The sequence below is a fragment of the Piliocolobus tephrosceles genome, chromosome 7, assembly GCF_002776525.5.
Source record: "Piliocolobus tephrosceles isolate RC106 chromosome 7, ASM277652v3, whole genome shotgun sequence".
Lineage (NCBI taxonomy): Eukaryota > Metazoa > Chordata > Mammalia > Primates > Cercopithecidae > Piliocolobus > Piliocolobus tephrosceles.
In genome coordinates this window covers 104901082-104915676 of record NC_045440.1, presented here as the reverse complement: position 1 = coordinate 104915676, position 14595 = coordinate 104901082, and the positions used below count along the sequence as shown (strand labels likewise).

At 40.7% G+C, this 14595-nt stretch overlaps 1 protein-coding gene across 2 annotated transcripts in view; it reads right to left on the bottom strand.

Annotated features, from left to right (window-relative positions):
• Nucleotides 1–14595, bottom strand: part of GRHL2 (grainyhead like transcription factor 2) — a 180864-nt gene that overhangs the window by 126713 nt on the left and 39556 nt on the right. For both annotated transcript variants that reach the window (XM_023223392.1, XM_023223384.2), the window contains exon 2: nucleotides 3225–3420. In XM_023223392.1, coding sequence (XP_023079160.1) covers nucleotides 3225–3392 — 168 coding nt within the window. In that variant the 5' untranslated portion in view covers nucleotides 3393–3420. The remainder of the gene's footprint in view (nucleotides 1–3224; nucleotides 3421–14595) is intronic.

Below are 14595 nucleotides of genomic sequence, written 5' to 3'. Positions count from 1 at the left end.
AACAAAAAAATTACTAATTATGTTTGTTTCAGGGTATGCTTCTCTTTCTCACTAATACAAAAAAAGAATTGCCATCAAATACAGATATATGAAATTAAATCCATTTCATAATAACAAAATAAAATCTATTTTTTAAAGAATAAGAACAATATATTTCTCCTAAATATAATTAGTATATTTCTTCAAAGCCTTATGAAAACTATTAAGTTATATATTAATTTAACATTATAAAAGTTACAAACAGGTCCGGCACAGTGACTCCTGCCTGTAATCCCAGCACTTCGGGAGGTCAAGGAGGACGGATCACGAGGTCAAGAGATCCAAACCATCCTGGCCAATATGGTGAAACCCCATCTCTACTAAAAATACAAGAATTAGCTGGTCATGGTGGAGCGTGCCTGTAATCCCAGCTACTTGGGAGGCTGAGGCAGGAGAATTGCTTGAACTCGGGAGGTGGAGGTTGCAGTGAGCCAAGATCTTGCACTACACTCCAGCCTGGTGACAGAGCGAGACTCCATCTCAAAAAAAAAAAAAAAAGTTACAAAGAGAAGTTATAATGATCTGAATAATCAAATCAGGGTCACTTTAAAGATATAGATTTTGAAGATCAATACAACTATCAGGTTTTGACTATTTTTTTAATCATAGAAGAAAATCACTTTTCAATTTCTTTCTAAGGATGAGACCAAAAACAGTTAAGCCCTCAAGAAGTGGCCCAGTACACGAAGCAGCCTAATTTGATGAGTTCTGTGCTTCCCAACTATCCTCAATACATTTTGAAAATTTTCAGTTTGAAACATTTATAATTTATCCTTGCATTTCTCAAATGAGATCCTCAATCAGAAAGAATGAAAAGTATAAAACCACCACAGCCAGAAAGGAAGAAGAAAAAAAAACCTACCATGAAATCATTTTGGTTTTCACACTTTTTTTTCCCCCAGGAATTCCCCTTCACTGTAGAGAAAATAGCCTTACTTACATGCAATGTAGTTTAGGCCTTAAAGCATCCTTTCATCTTGAACCCAAGTCCCCCAAAGTTAAGGTCCTTCTTGCTATGTCACAAGTCCTGCTGGGAGTTTTATGCCTTCATAAGAGGGTGGTCACAATCTGCCAGCGCTGGCTCTCTTGATAAGTGGGAAAGTCAGCCTAGACTGGAGAAAGCCTAGACCAAGAGAAAGCCCTTCGTATATTTCTCCAGCACTTCCTAACTGTAAAGGATACATTTGTTTGAGTTAGCAATATCTTTATTTAAAATCCCCTGGATGGACCTACCTGTCAGTCACTTGCACCTGCCACTCATACCTTGTTCTCCATCTTAGATAAAGCCTCACTTTGTTTTCAATAATCCCCCCAAGGAGGAATCCCTCCTGAGTGTTTTAATGGGAAAGAAGTTGGAAAAGGAATGTGTAATTTTAGAAAACCCTGGCAGAAGAGTAGGTGTGGTGGCAATGCCAGAGGTGGTGGTGGGAGATGTTTTGAAAGCGTGATAACTGTTTTAGGGAAGAGACAGGAGACATAGCTTGCAAAGTGGAGGCTGCTGGAAGTTAACAGGAAGTCGGAAGCAGAAAGGAAACAGGAAGCAGAGACCGAAGGTTACGAAAAGGGAAATTATCTCTCCTGCATGATTTTGCCGAAACCTCTGGTTTTTCCATGATGGAGGGAGAAGGGAAGGTGGGATTCAGTTCTTATTCTAAAATAAGAGTTCGCCGGGCGCGGTGGCTCAAGCCTGTAATCCCAGCACTTTGGGAGGCCGAGACGGGCGGATCACGAGGTCAGGAGATCGAGACCATCCTGGCTAACACGGTGAAACCCCGTCTCTACTAAAAATACAAAAAACTAGCCGGGCGTGGTGGCGGGCGCCTGTAGTCCCAGCTACTCTGGAGGCTGAGGCAGGAGAATGGCGTAAACCCGGGAGGCGGAGCTTGCAGTGAGCTGAGATCCCGCACTCCAGTCCGGGGGACAGAGCGAGACTCCGCCTCAAAAAAAAAAAAAAAAAGAGTTCATTGTGCCCAACCAGCAAAATAAACACAGCCATCCTCACATTTGTGCCAATTCCCAGCATCAACCAAAGGTGTTTACAATCAAGGCAGGTAATAAATCTCATTCAGTAAATACTTGTCCATTTTTTCCACTTCAATAATTCAAAAGGAGCAGGTCATACCAGGCATAGTTCTTCATGCTGGAGAAAAACCATTGTTTTTTGTCTGATTTCCTGAAATACTCCTATTTTAGAGGTAGTATATGGCAAGTAAATTTTTGAAATGTAAGTGCTTTACATTTATTTTGCCTTAAGAGTTTTTCATAATAAAAATTTACTACTCATCAAAACAATGGAGAAAGTTAGGGTTGTAACAAAATTAGGCATTGTAATTGCTGCAAACGTCTTCCACAAAAGTATTCATCAGAATGTTCCTTTTAAAACTGAAAAATCTAGAAACCCTGAATGTTTCTTATAAATAGAAAAATCTAGAGGCAACCTAAATGTTCAACTGCTGAGCAATAACTAAATTATGGTATAGCCACTGATATGGTTTGGCTCTGTGTCCTCACCCAAATCTCATCTTGAATTGTACTCCCATAATTCCCATGTGTTGTGGGAGGGACCTTGTGGCAGATAATTTGAATCATGGGAGCAGTTTTCCCCATGCTGTACTTGTGATCGCGAATAAGTCTCACAGGATCTGATGGTTTTATCAGGGGTTTCCACTTTTGCATCTTCTTCATTTTCTGTTTCTACTGCCATGTAAGAAGTGCCTTTTGCCTCCTGCCATGATTCTGAGGCCTCCCCAGCCATGTGGAACTGTAAGTCCAATTAAATATCTTTTTCTTCTCAGTCTCTGGTATGTCTTTATCAGCAGTGTGAAAATGGATTAATAAAGCCACACAATGTAATATACTTCATTCAGCAAAAATAATAATCCTAAAGTAAACATGGTAACAAGGAAGTATTTGTAATATAAGAATAATATGCAAATAATATTTATGCATGTGAACAAAGAACACAAAAAATATTATCCCAAAATGAGCACTTCCTCTGGGTGGGTGATAAAGTTGAGCTTTGTAGATGGGGAAGCAGGAGGCAATGAGAACAGGAAGAGGCTGAATTCTATATTGTGTTTGGAAATGCTATTAGTTCCCTGGTCTGGGTGGAAGAATCTATTCTGTCTTCCCACCAGCAAACGGATGTCCTGGAGCAGGCAGAAAAGTGGAGGCTGGGGACCTACCTTGTAGTAGTCATAGAGCAGGCCGAGGGCAGCAGCACTGTCCTCATCACCATTAATGCTCATCATGGCCTTGGTGGCTGCTGTCAGGGGATTCTCCAAGTATGACTTCCAGGCTTCATCCTCACTGGTGTAGGCTCTTCGGGTATTGAATGGAGGGTCACTGGGCATGGGCACTAAGGCCACTAGCCTTTTATTACTGTAAAAACAAGAGACATGGGAGGTTCATTATCAGAGAGAACAAATTTCTTGCCCCTAATAATATACACATTACATGACTACAAACCTTAATTTTTATTTTCCCAGAATGGGGGAGAAGGAAGGGAAGAAGATTAAAGTTAAAGTGACAACCACTGATTTAGTTTTTTACTGTCTATGCGAAGTAATAAGTCTTTAAAAAGTAGTCCCAGTAGTATAAGTTGCTATTATGGTTTGAATCTTCATCCCCTCCAAAACCTAAGTTAAAATTTCATCAACATTGTGATGGTATTGGAAGGTAGGGATTCCATGTGGTGTTGAGCCCACTCCTCTTTAAGAGGTGTTTAGGTCATGAATGGATTAATGCCATTATCAAAGGAGTGGGTTCATTGTGACTGAAATAGCTTTGCCCCTTCTTGCTCTTTTTCCATCTTGCTCTGTCTTTACCCTTCCATCTTTCCCCATAAGATGATGCAGCAAGAAATCCCTGGTCAGATGCTGCCCCTCGATCCTGGACTTCCCGACCTTCAGAATTGTGAGCCGATAAATTTCTACCCAGGGTCAGGTATTCTGTTATAGCAGCACAAAATTGACTAAGACAGTTGGTCCTCTTCAAACTCAGGGCTCTATATCCAGTCATTCTAGGGGCCAAGTAATTTTATTTATTTATTCTTTTTTTTTTTTTTTTTTTTTTTTTTTCTGAGACAGAGTTTTACTCTTGTCATCCAGGCTGGAGTGCAATGGCGCAATCTCGGTTCACTGAAACCTCCACTTCCCAGGTTCAAGGATTCTCTGCCTCAGCCTCCCAAGTAAGTGGGATTACAGGTACCTGCCACCATGCTTGGCTAATTTTTGTATTTTCAGTAGAGACAGGGTTTCGCCACATTGGCCAGGCTGGTCTCAAACTCCTGACTTCAGGTGATCCATCTGCCTGGGCCTCCCAGAGCGCAAGGATTACAGGCATGTGCCACCATGCCTGACCTAATTGTTCTTTATTAATGAATGCAAGAATGGAACCCTAAGACAGAACAGGTTTCATTTCATTCTCTGAGTTCTCATTACAAATAAATGCAAGATATTAAATGTAATCAATAGGCTAATGATTATTGAAAATTTTTATCTAGTTTAATCTATACTTGAAATTACTAGCAAATTATAGACGAACCCATGTCTCAATTTAAAAAGGCAATGTAAGCTACTTTGCAGACACAATGTATTACAGGTAATGCTGTGTAAAATGATATGGAACAGCAGGAATGAGATGGACTCTATTGTAGATCCTGTGCTGCTACAGAATTCTACAATATTTAGGTGATATAAAAGTCACAAGCTACGGCCGGGCGCGGTGGCTCAAGCCTGTAATCCCAGCACTTTGGGAGGCCGAGACGGGCGGATCACGAGGTCAGGAGATCGAGACCATCCTGGCTAACACGGTGAAACCCCGTCTCTACTAAAAAATACAAAAAACTAGCTGGGCGAGGTGGCGGGCGCCTGTAGTCCCAGCTACTCGGGAGGCTGAGGCAGGAGAATGGCGTAAACCCGGGAGGCGGAGCTTGCAGTGAGCTGAGATCCGGCCACTGCACTCCAGCCTAGGCGACAGAGCGAGACTCTGTCTCAAAAAAAAAAAAGAAAAAAAAAAAAAAGTCACAAGCTACAAAGACCATCATGGAAAGTGAGGGAGTCTATATGGGAAATTTACAGTAGAAACATAAATGGGTGGGAGTCAATCAATCCTAACTAAGCCAGCCTTGCATAAAGCAGCAATTGACAAACAAGGCAATGTCTTCATGTGAGTGTGATGACTCAAGTACCCAAAGACCATGACAGTCCTCAGCATCTCCCCATGCTGGGTGCTCAGCTGTCAAACAACAGAGCCTGCAGAGGTTTGGTCACTTCTCTCCTAGCCCTCATATGCTTGTTCATTGAAATGGAACCAACACGGAACAATGAGACACTGTATTTCAGTAACACCTAAGTCAGCACATCATAACATGGCAGGGACATGTGACAAGGCTGGCAAAGGCAACGCCAACATCAATCAATGGAAATTCAACTGCCAAGGCCTTCTGATGGTCATGCAGTCATAAAAGAGGTCCCTTGTTGCCAAGAACCAACATATGTTGGTGCAGATGCAGTGGAAAGGGAACAGTTATATACTGTTGATAGGAATGTATATGAATACAATCTCTATGGAAAACAGTATGGAGATTTTTCAAAGAACCAAAAAGTGATCTACCATTCTTTCCAGCAATCCCGTTGCTAGGTATTTACCCAAAGGAAAAAAAGTCATTATATTAAAAAGACACCTCCACTCATATGTTTATCACAGCACAATTCACAATTGCAAAGATATGGAAAAAACCTATGTACCCATCAATCGATGAGTGGATAAAGAAAATGTGGTGTACACACACACACACACCATGAAATACTACTCAGCCATTAAAAAAGAATGAAATAAGGTCCTTTGCAGCAACAGTGATGGAACTGGAGGCCACTATCCTAAATGAAGTAACTCAGGAACAACAACAACAAAAAACAAATACCACATGTTCTCACTTATAAGTGGGAGCTAAGCAGCTATGGGTATGCAAAGGCAAACAGAGTGATCTAATAAACATTGGTACAATGTACATTATTCAGGTGACAGGTGCATTAAAAGCCCAGACTTCACCACTATACAATGCATCCATGTAACCAAAAACCACCTGTACCACTAAAGCTATTGAAATGAAAAATATAGAAATAAACTAAAATGGAAAATAGAAAAAGAAAGACTTAAAAAAAAAAAAAAGAGGTCTATTTTTGCTGACACTTCTATAGGATCTCCTAATGGTAGATGGTTCCTCAGCTCACTTTGTGATGAAGAACTGGTGTGAACTCACAACAAAGAGTGTGTCAAGGGCCCTTTATGTGCTGTCATGGTGCATGCTTTGGTGTAAGGTCAGAAAAAAAGACACTGACATTGGTAAGATATGTTTGGGATGGGACAGATGGGAAATACACGTTTAGCAGAGTGGAATTCCGGTTGCTAGGTCTCTGAATCAGGCTCTTTGAGCCAGTGGTTTGGTGAAACTGATTGGAAGGAAAGAGTGAACACTGACTCAACTGCAAATCAGTTAGATTACAGGGGTATAATCAGGCTTCTTGGAATACATGAGAAAACACTCTAAGACCGGGCATGGTGGCTCACACCTGTAACCCCAGCACTTTGGGAGGCCAAGGCAGGCAGATCACAAGGTCAGGAATTCGAGACCAGCCTGGCCAACATGGTGAAACCCCATTTCTACTAAAAATACAAAAATTAGCCAGGCATGGTGATGTGTGCCTGTAATCCCAGCCACTTGGGAGGCTGAGGCAGGAGAATTGCTGGACTCAGAGAGGCAGAGGTTGCAGTAAGCTGAAATCGTGCCACTCCACTCCAGCCTGGGTGACAGAGCGAGACTCCATCTCAAAAAAAAAAAAAAAAGAAAAAGGAAAAATAAACACCCTGGTTGGTGGGCTTACTACCATACTATTAGGCACTGTGGTGACATGGAGTAGCATAGGCCTTAGAAGTAAGTACTTGTTCACCATTTACAGTGGTGGGAAGCTGGTAATGTCTAACGTTTAGTTTCTCCTGCTTTAAATAGGAATAGCAATGCCCACCCTACTTACCTTACAATGCGCTTGTGAAGATCAAATAAAATAATTGATAAAATAGGATTCTGCAAACTGTATAGTACTTTGCAAATAACAGGTATGACTATCACTGCACAGTTTTATGTTCCCATAAAATTTGTGGATATATCAATTTTTGGTAAAGTTGAGAATAATTTAAAAGTCTTAAAGATAATCATTAATTGAAGGGAAATTAAAGTTATTCAATTAACAATATTCTGTAAATATTTATTGAGAGCCCAATAGTTGCCAGACACTGTGCTGGTTGTTAAGGATGGAGTGGCACGTAACATACTGTTGCTTACCCCACGCACCTGCCAGAGAGAGAGAATATCACTACTACAGGGCCATGCATGTGAGAAAGGGTGGTGTTGTGAGGGCACATGACAGAGGGAACTAACCTAATGAGGGGACAAAGAAGGGGGCCAACATTTCTAAACAAAGCTGAAGCATAGGTAGGAACGTGCTGGTCAGTGCTGAGATGGGGATATGTGGGAAACGCTTTTAGAAGTGAAGGATACTTTGGTAGTGTGCAGAATAATGGGATTTTCTTACAAAAGGAGCACATTTGTATTTATTTTGGAGAGTCCGTTAGAAAAAATGTACATATTTAATCTAATGATAAAATAGCATTTCCATGTAGAAAACTTCTAAATATGCAGGGTTAGATTTGGAGACAGGAAATGCTGGTGGACTCCTGAGGATCTATAATGAGGCCTTCGGGAAGAACTAAGAAGGCAGCAGAGGTGGTGGGCCCGGGCTGTGACAGTGTCACTCGGCCCACCACAATTGATTAGTTGGGGCTACCCTGGGTGCCTGGTCTGCAGCCTCCACTTGGAGACTAAAATAGAGGATTTGGAACCTCAGTTGTTGCCCATGAAGACACAGGCATCATGCACACTTCCAAAAATGCCCAGTCCTGCAGGAAGGACTCAACGTTATTTGGAGTGACCACACCATTGAAAAGGATGAGGATTTTACTCTGTCATGCCTCAGAGACACACACACTGCTGTGGAGGAGTGTGGGTGGGGTGAGATGTTAATTATAACACTGGCTAAATTCCAAAAGTTTAGCAGGAAGCACCAAGCTGAAGGATCAGAGCCAAGTCTCGATTTTCACTAAAATGTGTCCTGATTCACTGGAGAGATTTTTCCCTAAATCTTCCTCTTAAAATCCCTACTCCCTCCTGCTGAATCTCCTAGCTTGCTGATTTCATGTTTCCTAGCACAAAGCTTGGCTCATAAATTTAAGAGCGGCATCAGCCTTTCCCCTAAAATGAAATTGTTGATGAATCCTTACGTGATCAGTGGAAAAAATATTCTGGGAAATCACAACTTTGTTAGCCATTTCTTTTCACATTCTTGACAGCCACACGGGCCTTTTGTGCTCTTCCCTTTAACTACACAATGACTTTGGTTTTTTCTTCACAAATTATAATCTCTCTGGTACACAGCACTGTTGAATGAAGTTTAATTTAATAAAAACAGAACAATCTCTCTGGTACACTGAGCAAAAATGTAGACTTGAAAGAAAGGAAAGTTTCACAGAGCAGCTTTCACCACAATTAGGAACACTCTGAAGCTGTTTTATCATTGCTCTTTTGGAAGGGCAATTCTAATTCTTTTCTGGTCCATTTCTTAAATATCCTCTGTGAAGCTTTAGGTGGGCTATGTCCTAGGTAGTCTCAAACACAGAACGGTAAACAGCAACTGTAAACTCAATCCCAAGGTCCTGCTTTGGAGGAAAATTTTGGTGATCGCCAGAGCAATCACAGCAAGGCTAAGGCCATGTCACACAGACAACTTTTTTTTTTTTTCTCGTTTGTTTTCTTTAATCCATGACTTCACTCCTGGGAGATGGCTGAAAGACGAGTCGCCAGCTGAAGCAGTGAAAGGGACCACGCAGCTGTGCCACTGAGACCAAGACCAGCCAGTCCACAAGGCTCCAGAGTATTCTGCCAGGACAGCCCCCTCCATGCTCCCCTGAGTATAATAGGAGTCAAATGCAGGAATGCTTTACTGGGGAGAAGCAGAGGAAGCTTAACACATAACATTTTCCCCTTCTAAAGATATGTACAATAATGGTCAACAGATCCAGACACAAATCTACTTATAAAGACACTTGGCATCCAAAACAAAAACTAGGACAGTGCCCATTACGCAATGCATGTTCATGGTGAACCTGGTGCTAAACCATTAGTGGATGATCTGCTTCCGGGTCAGGCCTTCTAATGTAGCAGGGCAGCTCCCTCACAGTGATGTTGAAAATCAGCCCTAGACACAAGGTTTGTAGAGAACGAAAACAAAGAAAAGAAATTTTTTTTAAAAAAAGAAAATAACAAAAGAAAAAACTAGGACAGTGAAGTATGCACACAAATTATTACTTTTAATCAACTTCTCATATCCATTTCTACAAGGACATTGGTTTGTGTTTTACAGAATTTTTGTCTTGATCTAGGGGGAGGATGCTTTTGGAGTTGAGTAACTTCAGTTTAAATCTCAGTTCTATCAATGAGTGAATTCAGATGAGTTGCTCATCTCCTTGATGAGCAGGTATCTCTTTGAGCTTACATTTCTTCTTCTGTATCATGATATTTTATATTATTCTAAAGGAATCACTGAGATATTTCCATTCGAAGTGCTTGATGCATTACAGATCTTCCCTAGATAATAGTTAGATAGTAGTAGTATCCTCCATAGAGCTAATTCTACTAATAACCAACTCAAAGTCCAATGGACTGTTTTTGGGTCTTAACTCCTTGAATTTTCTTGTCCATTTTTTACTTTTGTAAAATCCTGCTTTACTTGTGAGACAGTATGCTAAGGTAGTTCTTCTCTTTAGCCAACCATTCTTTTCTAATTTCTGTTCTACCTGAACTCTCCTCTTCCTTCACTAACTCTGACCATTCCTTGGTCTTTTTCTTATTTATCTACATCATTGTTCTTACAGCTTTCATTGCTGTACCTTAATGACTAACAGATATATAGTACCTGAGAACCATTTCTGTATTTCTACATAGAATCCTTTTGTCATGGAATCAACCTAATGCCCATCAATAGAAGAATGGATAAAGAAAATATGGTACATATACATCATGGAATACTATGCAGCCATAATAAAGAACGAGATTAGGTCCTTTGCAGGGACATAGATGGAGCCAGAGGTTATTATCCTTAAACTAACACAGGAATAGAAAACCAAATACTATATGTTCTCACTTATAAGTGGGAGCCAAATGATGGGAACAAATGGACACAAAGAGACAAACAGACACTGGTGTCTACCAGAGGGCTGGGGGTGAGGGGAGGGGAGGGATAGGAGCATAAAAAATAAATATTGGGTACTAGGCTTAGTACCTGGGTGATGAAATAACCTGTACATCAAACTCTTGTGACATGAGTTTACTATATAACAGACCTGCAACATGTACCCCTGAATGTAAAATAAAAGTTAAAAAAAAGAACCTTTTCAATTTAAACTCAATGTCTTCAACACTAAGCGAATCATCATTTCTCAACCAGACACTCCTCATCATTATCTGTCCCCAGTCACTCAAGGCCAAACCTTATGTACTGTTTTAATATCCAGACTCTGAAGCCAGACTGCCTGCGTGCAAATCTTGGCTGTTCCACTTATTAGCTGTGTTATCCTGGATTACTTAATTAACCTTTCTGTGTATCGGTTTCTTCACCTATAAAATGGAGACGTATCCCAATGTAGACAGAATAATGATATTCACTTCCTACTGTTTTTGTCAGAATTAAATATACTGACACACTATAAAAGCAGCATACATGCTATTATTCTTTCTCTTTATCCCTTACATGAAGTCAATCACCATATTTATGATTACAGCTTCAGTCTTATCTCTTCATGCCTTCAACTTTCCCCTCTTTGATCCATATTGAAGGCTAGTGAGATAATCTTCACAGAATGTGATTTTTCAGAGTGTACTATGACTCTTTACTGCCTATAACATCAAGTCCAAAATCCTCCGTCTGACATTTAAGGGCTTCTATTATCTGGTCCCAACCTACTTTTCAAAATGTACTTCCGTGTACTTATTTAATATAAGGAATTAAGCCATTTTCTCTGCAGCTTCCTAAAGATGCCCATTCTTACTTCTATCCCTTTGCTCAGACTGTTTCCCTGCCTGAAATTCCCTTCCTGTTTCTCCGTCTAAATTGTGCTCTTATCAGAGTCCAGCTGCAACATCCCATCCTCCAAAAAATTTTCCAGGATTTTCCCCATTTTAGTCTTTCAGGGCCTCCCTTTGCTGTAAACTTTTATGGCCTATGTGTTATTTATTACAAAATCTACCATTTAATTTGTATCATGCAAAGATGATTGACTATGAAAAGAAAACTATCACTGAAGGCCAGGTGCAGTGGCTCACACCTGTAATCCCAGCACTTTGGGAGGCTGAGGCGGGTGGATCACCTGAGGTCGGGAGTTCGAGACCAGCCTGGTCAACATGGCGAAACCCTATCTCAACTGAAAATACAAAAAATTAGCCAGGCATGGTGGTGCACACCTGTAATCCCAGCTACTTGGGAGGCTGAGGCAGGAAAATCACTTGAACCTGGGAGGCGGAGGCTGCAGTGAGCCAAGATCAAGCAACTGCACTCCAGCCTGGGCAACAGAGTGAGACTCCGTCTCAAAAAAAAAAAAGAAAGAAAGAAAGAAAGAAAAAGAAAAGAAAGAAAAAGTAAAAAGAAAACTGTCACTGAACTGTCGGATCCACCAACAACACCAAAACAGTGGCATTTTGAATCATCAAATAAAAAACCCAGCAGTTTCCATGCACAGTCACTGACCTTTTTGTCCTGCCTTGGATTCACAACAGCCTGGCTTCACCCTGGGATCTGGAAAACCTTCTTCTCTAGCTTAGCCTTTGGCTTTCTTCTAGAAGCAGCAAACTCTACCTCATCCCCAAGTGCATTCACACACACACACACATACCTCCCTGAGTAAATTAACACACATACACACCCAGACTGGCTCTAGGCACTTACATCTAAAGTGTGTCAGATTGTTTGTAGAAAGTGTTAACACACACAAAGGTTAACTAAGTTGTCCAGGGTAACACAGCTACAAAATACATCCAGAATCTGACCACAGGAGATGGTCGTAGAGTCAAATCCCTATCACACAGAACTTAACTAGCCTTATCACATAGAACAAGTGATTCAACCCGTAGATCTCAGCTTTCTCATTTGTGAAAAAGCTGATAAATTAAATTAGAGAAATGCATGTAATGCACCTAGCAGAGCACTAGACACAGAGTAGTGGTCTCTAATTGGGCCATGACAAGGATTAGAGAAGAGCAAGATAAATAATGCAGGAAAGCCAAACATTTGCTCTTAAATCACCACCACAAGACACTTTAAATCCTTGCCTGCCCTCAGCCTTTCCTGTCTCTGTTGGTGAAAACTCTACCCTTCTAGTTGCAATACTTGGAGTCATACTTGATTCCTCATTTTCTTACATCCACTTCATTAGAAAATCCCAGTGGGTCTGCTTTCAAAACATATCCAGAATCTGACCACTTCTCACTACCTCCACTGCTAGCACCCCGGTCCAAACCACCATCATCTTGCACTTGGATTATTGCATTATCTCTGTGGTAGCCAGCCTCCCATATGGCCCTTATTGATCCTTGACTTCTAGAATTCACACACTTGCAAGTCTTCTCCTACATTGGACCAAGGTTGGTCTGTATGACCAATAGCACATAACAGAAGTGATAGTATATCACTACAGAGCTAGACAATAAAACTCTGCAGCTTCCATCTTTGTAAGTCTCTCCCCCACTCCCACCCCATCCCCTTGTGCTAGCAAACTACCATATTGTGTCATATTTTGGCAAGGAACTGAATCCTTGACAGCTGGTGAGGAACTGAGGGCTGCCCACAACCAGATGAGTGAGCCTAGTAGACTCTCCAGTCTGAGTCAAGTTTTGAATCAATTATGAATCCAAATGACAACTTGACTGCCACCTTTTGAGACCCTGAGCCAGAACCTCACAGCTAAGCTGATCCCAGATTCCTCAGAAAGTACATGAGATCATGAATGTATGCTAGTTTAGCTGCTAAATTTTGAGATAGTATGTTACACAGGAATAGAAAATGAATACAGTTTCCTAATAGGTTTCCCTGCTTTTATGATTACCCCCTGCCTCCTTTCCAGTCTATTCTCAAGTAAACAGCATCTAGAGAAATCCCACTGAAACAGAAATCACATCATGCCCTCTCATGCTCAATTCTGTAATGACTCCCCATTTCCTTTAGAGTAGAAGTGATGGTTGTTACAATGACCTACCGGGTCCCCCAGGATCATGGGTCCCTTACTTCTACAGTCTATTCTCCTGATACTGTTCTTCTCACTCATTCTCATCTTGCTGCACTGGTCCCACCTTAAAGTCTTGACTTCAGCTGTTTCATCTTCCCAGAACGTTCTTCCCCCAAATACCTAAGGCTAGCTCTCTCATCTCCTTTAAGCTTTTGTCCAAATCTCACCTTAATGAGACTTAACCTGACTACCCTATTTAATGCAGCAATCTGCCTCCATCCATGTTGGAATTTCCAATTCCTTTAAAACTTTCTGTCTCCTTTACCCAGCTCTCTACTCTTTCTTTTTTCCATAACAGCCATCACCTCCTTAAACGCAACGTAACTTAGTTTTCTATTATGGTCAATATTCCTTGTCTGTCTACCTCTGCTAGAACCTAAGCTCCAAGGGGCTAGGATTGTTTTGTTCATAAACATATCACAAGCACCTTGAACAGCATCTGCCACATACTTGGTAGTCAATTAACATCTGTTGAATGAATGAATAAAAGCTCCATTGCCATTGAGGAATTGAAGTAAAAGTTGTGCCTTAAAATATTAATGAGAGAATGGGAGGAGCTGCATTCTTCATGTTTTCGTAAAATCAATTCACAGCGTATTTGTAAAGTTGGTTGTGAGCTATAAAGTGCTATGCTTTTGATTTTAGGAAGCATAATTATAAATTTAATTTAATAAGCATCGATCCAGTTTGAACTTTCTCCTCCCTCTTAATTCTCCCCTCCAAATTAAAAAAAAAAATGTGGGGGTTCATTCTTCTATTCTCCTTAAATGCGAGCTAGGAAACCAAGGATATTTACATTCAGACCTGAGGCAACTGGAGGGGAAAGCTAAACTTCAATCAGCAAAGGCATGATATTAAGAATTCCTTTCTTCTACCTGTTGTCCATCATTCCCAACACTGACTTGACTTAGGGGCAAAAAAAATTTCTAACCACTACCCCTTCCTTAGAAGTAGTGAAACATTTATATAATTTCTAGGATTTCATGCTATGTACTCTGTCTCAACTATCCTCTCCCCCACCTCTTTCTCTTTATCTCTCTCTCTCTGTCACACACACACACACTCACACATACACACATACAAAAGCATAGCCTTTATCTTGAGAGCACATGAATTCTACTCTCTCTCTCTTTTTTTTTTTTTTTTTTTTTTTTTTTTTTTTTT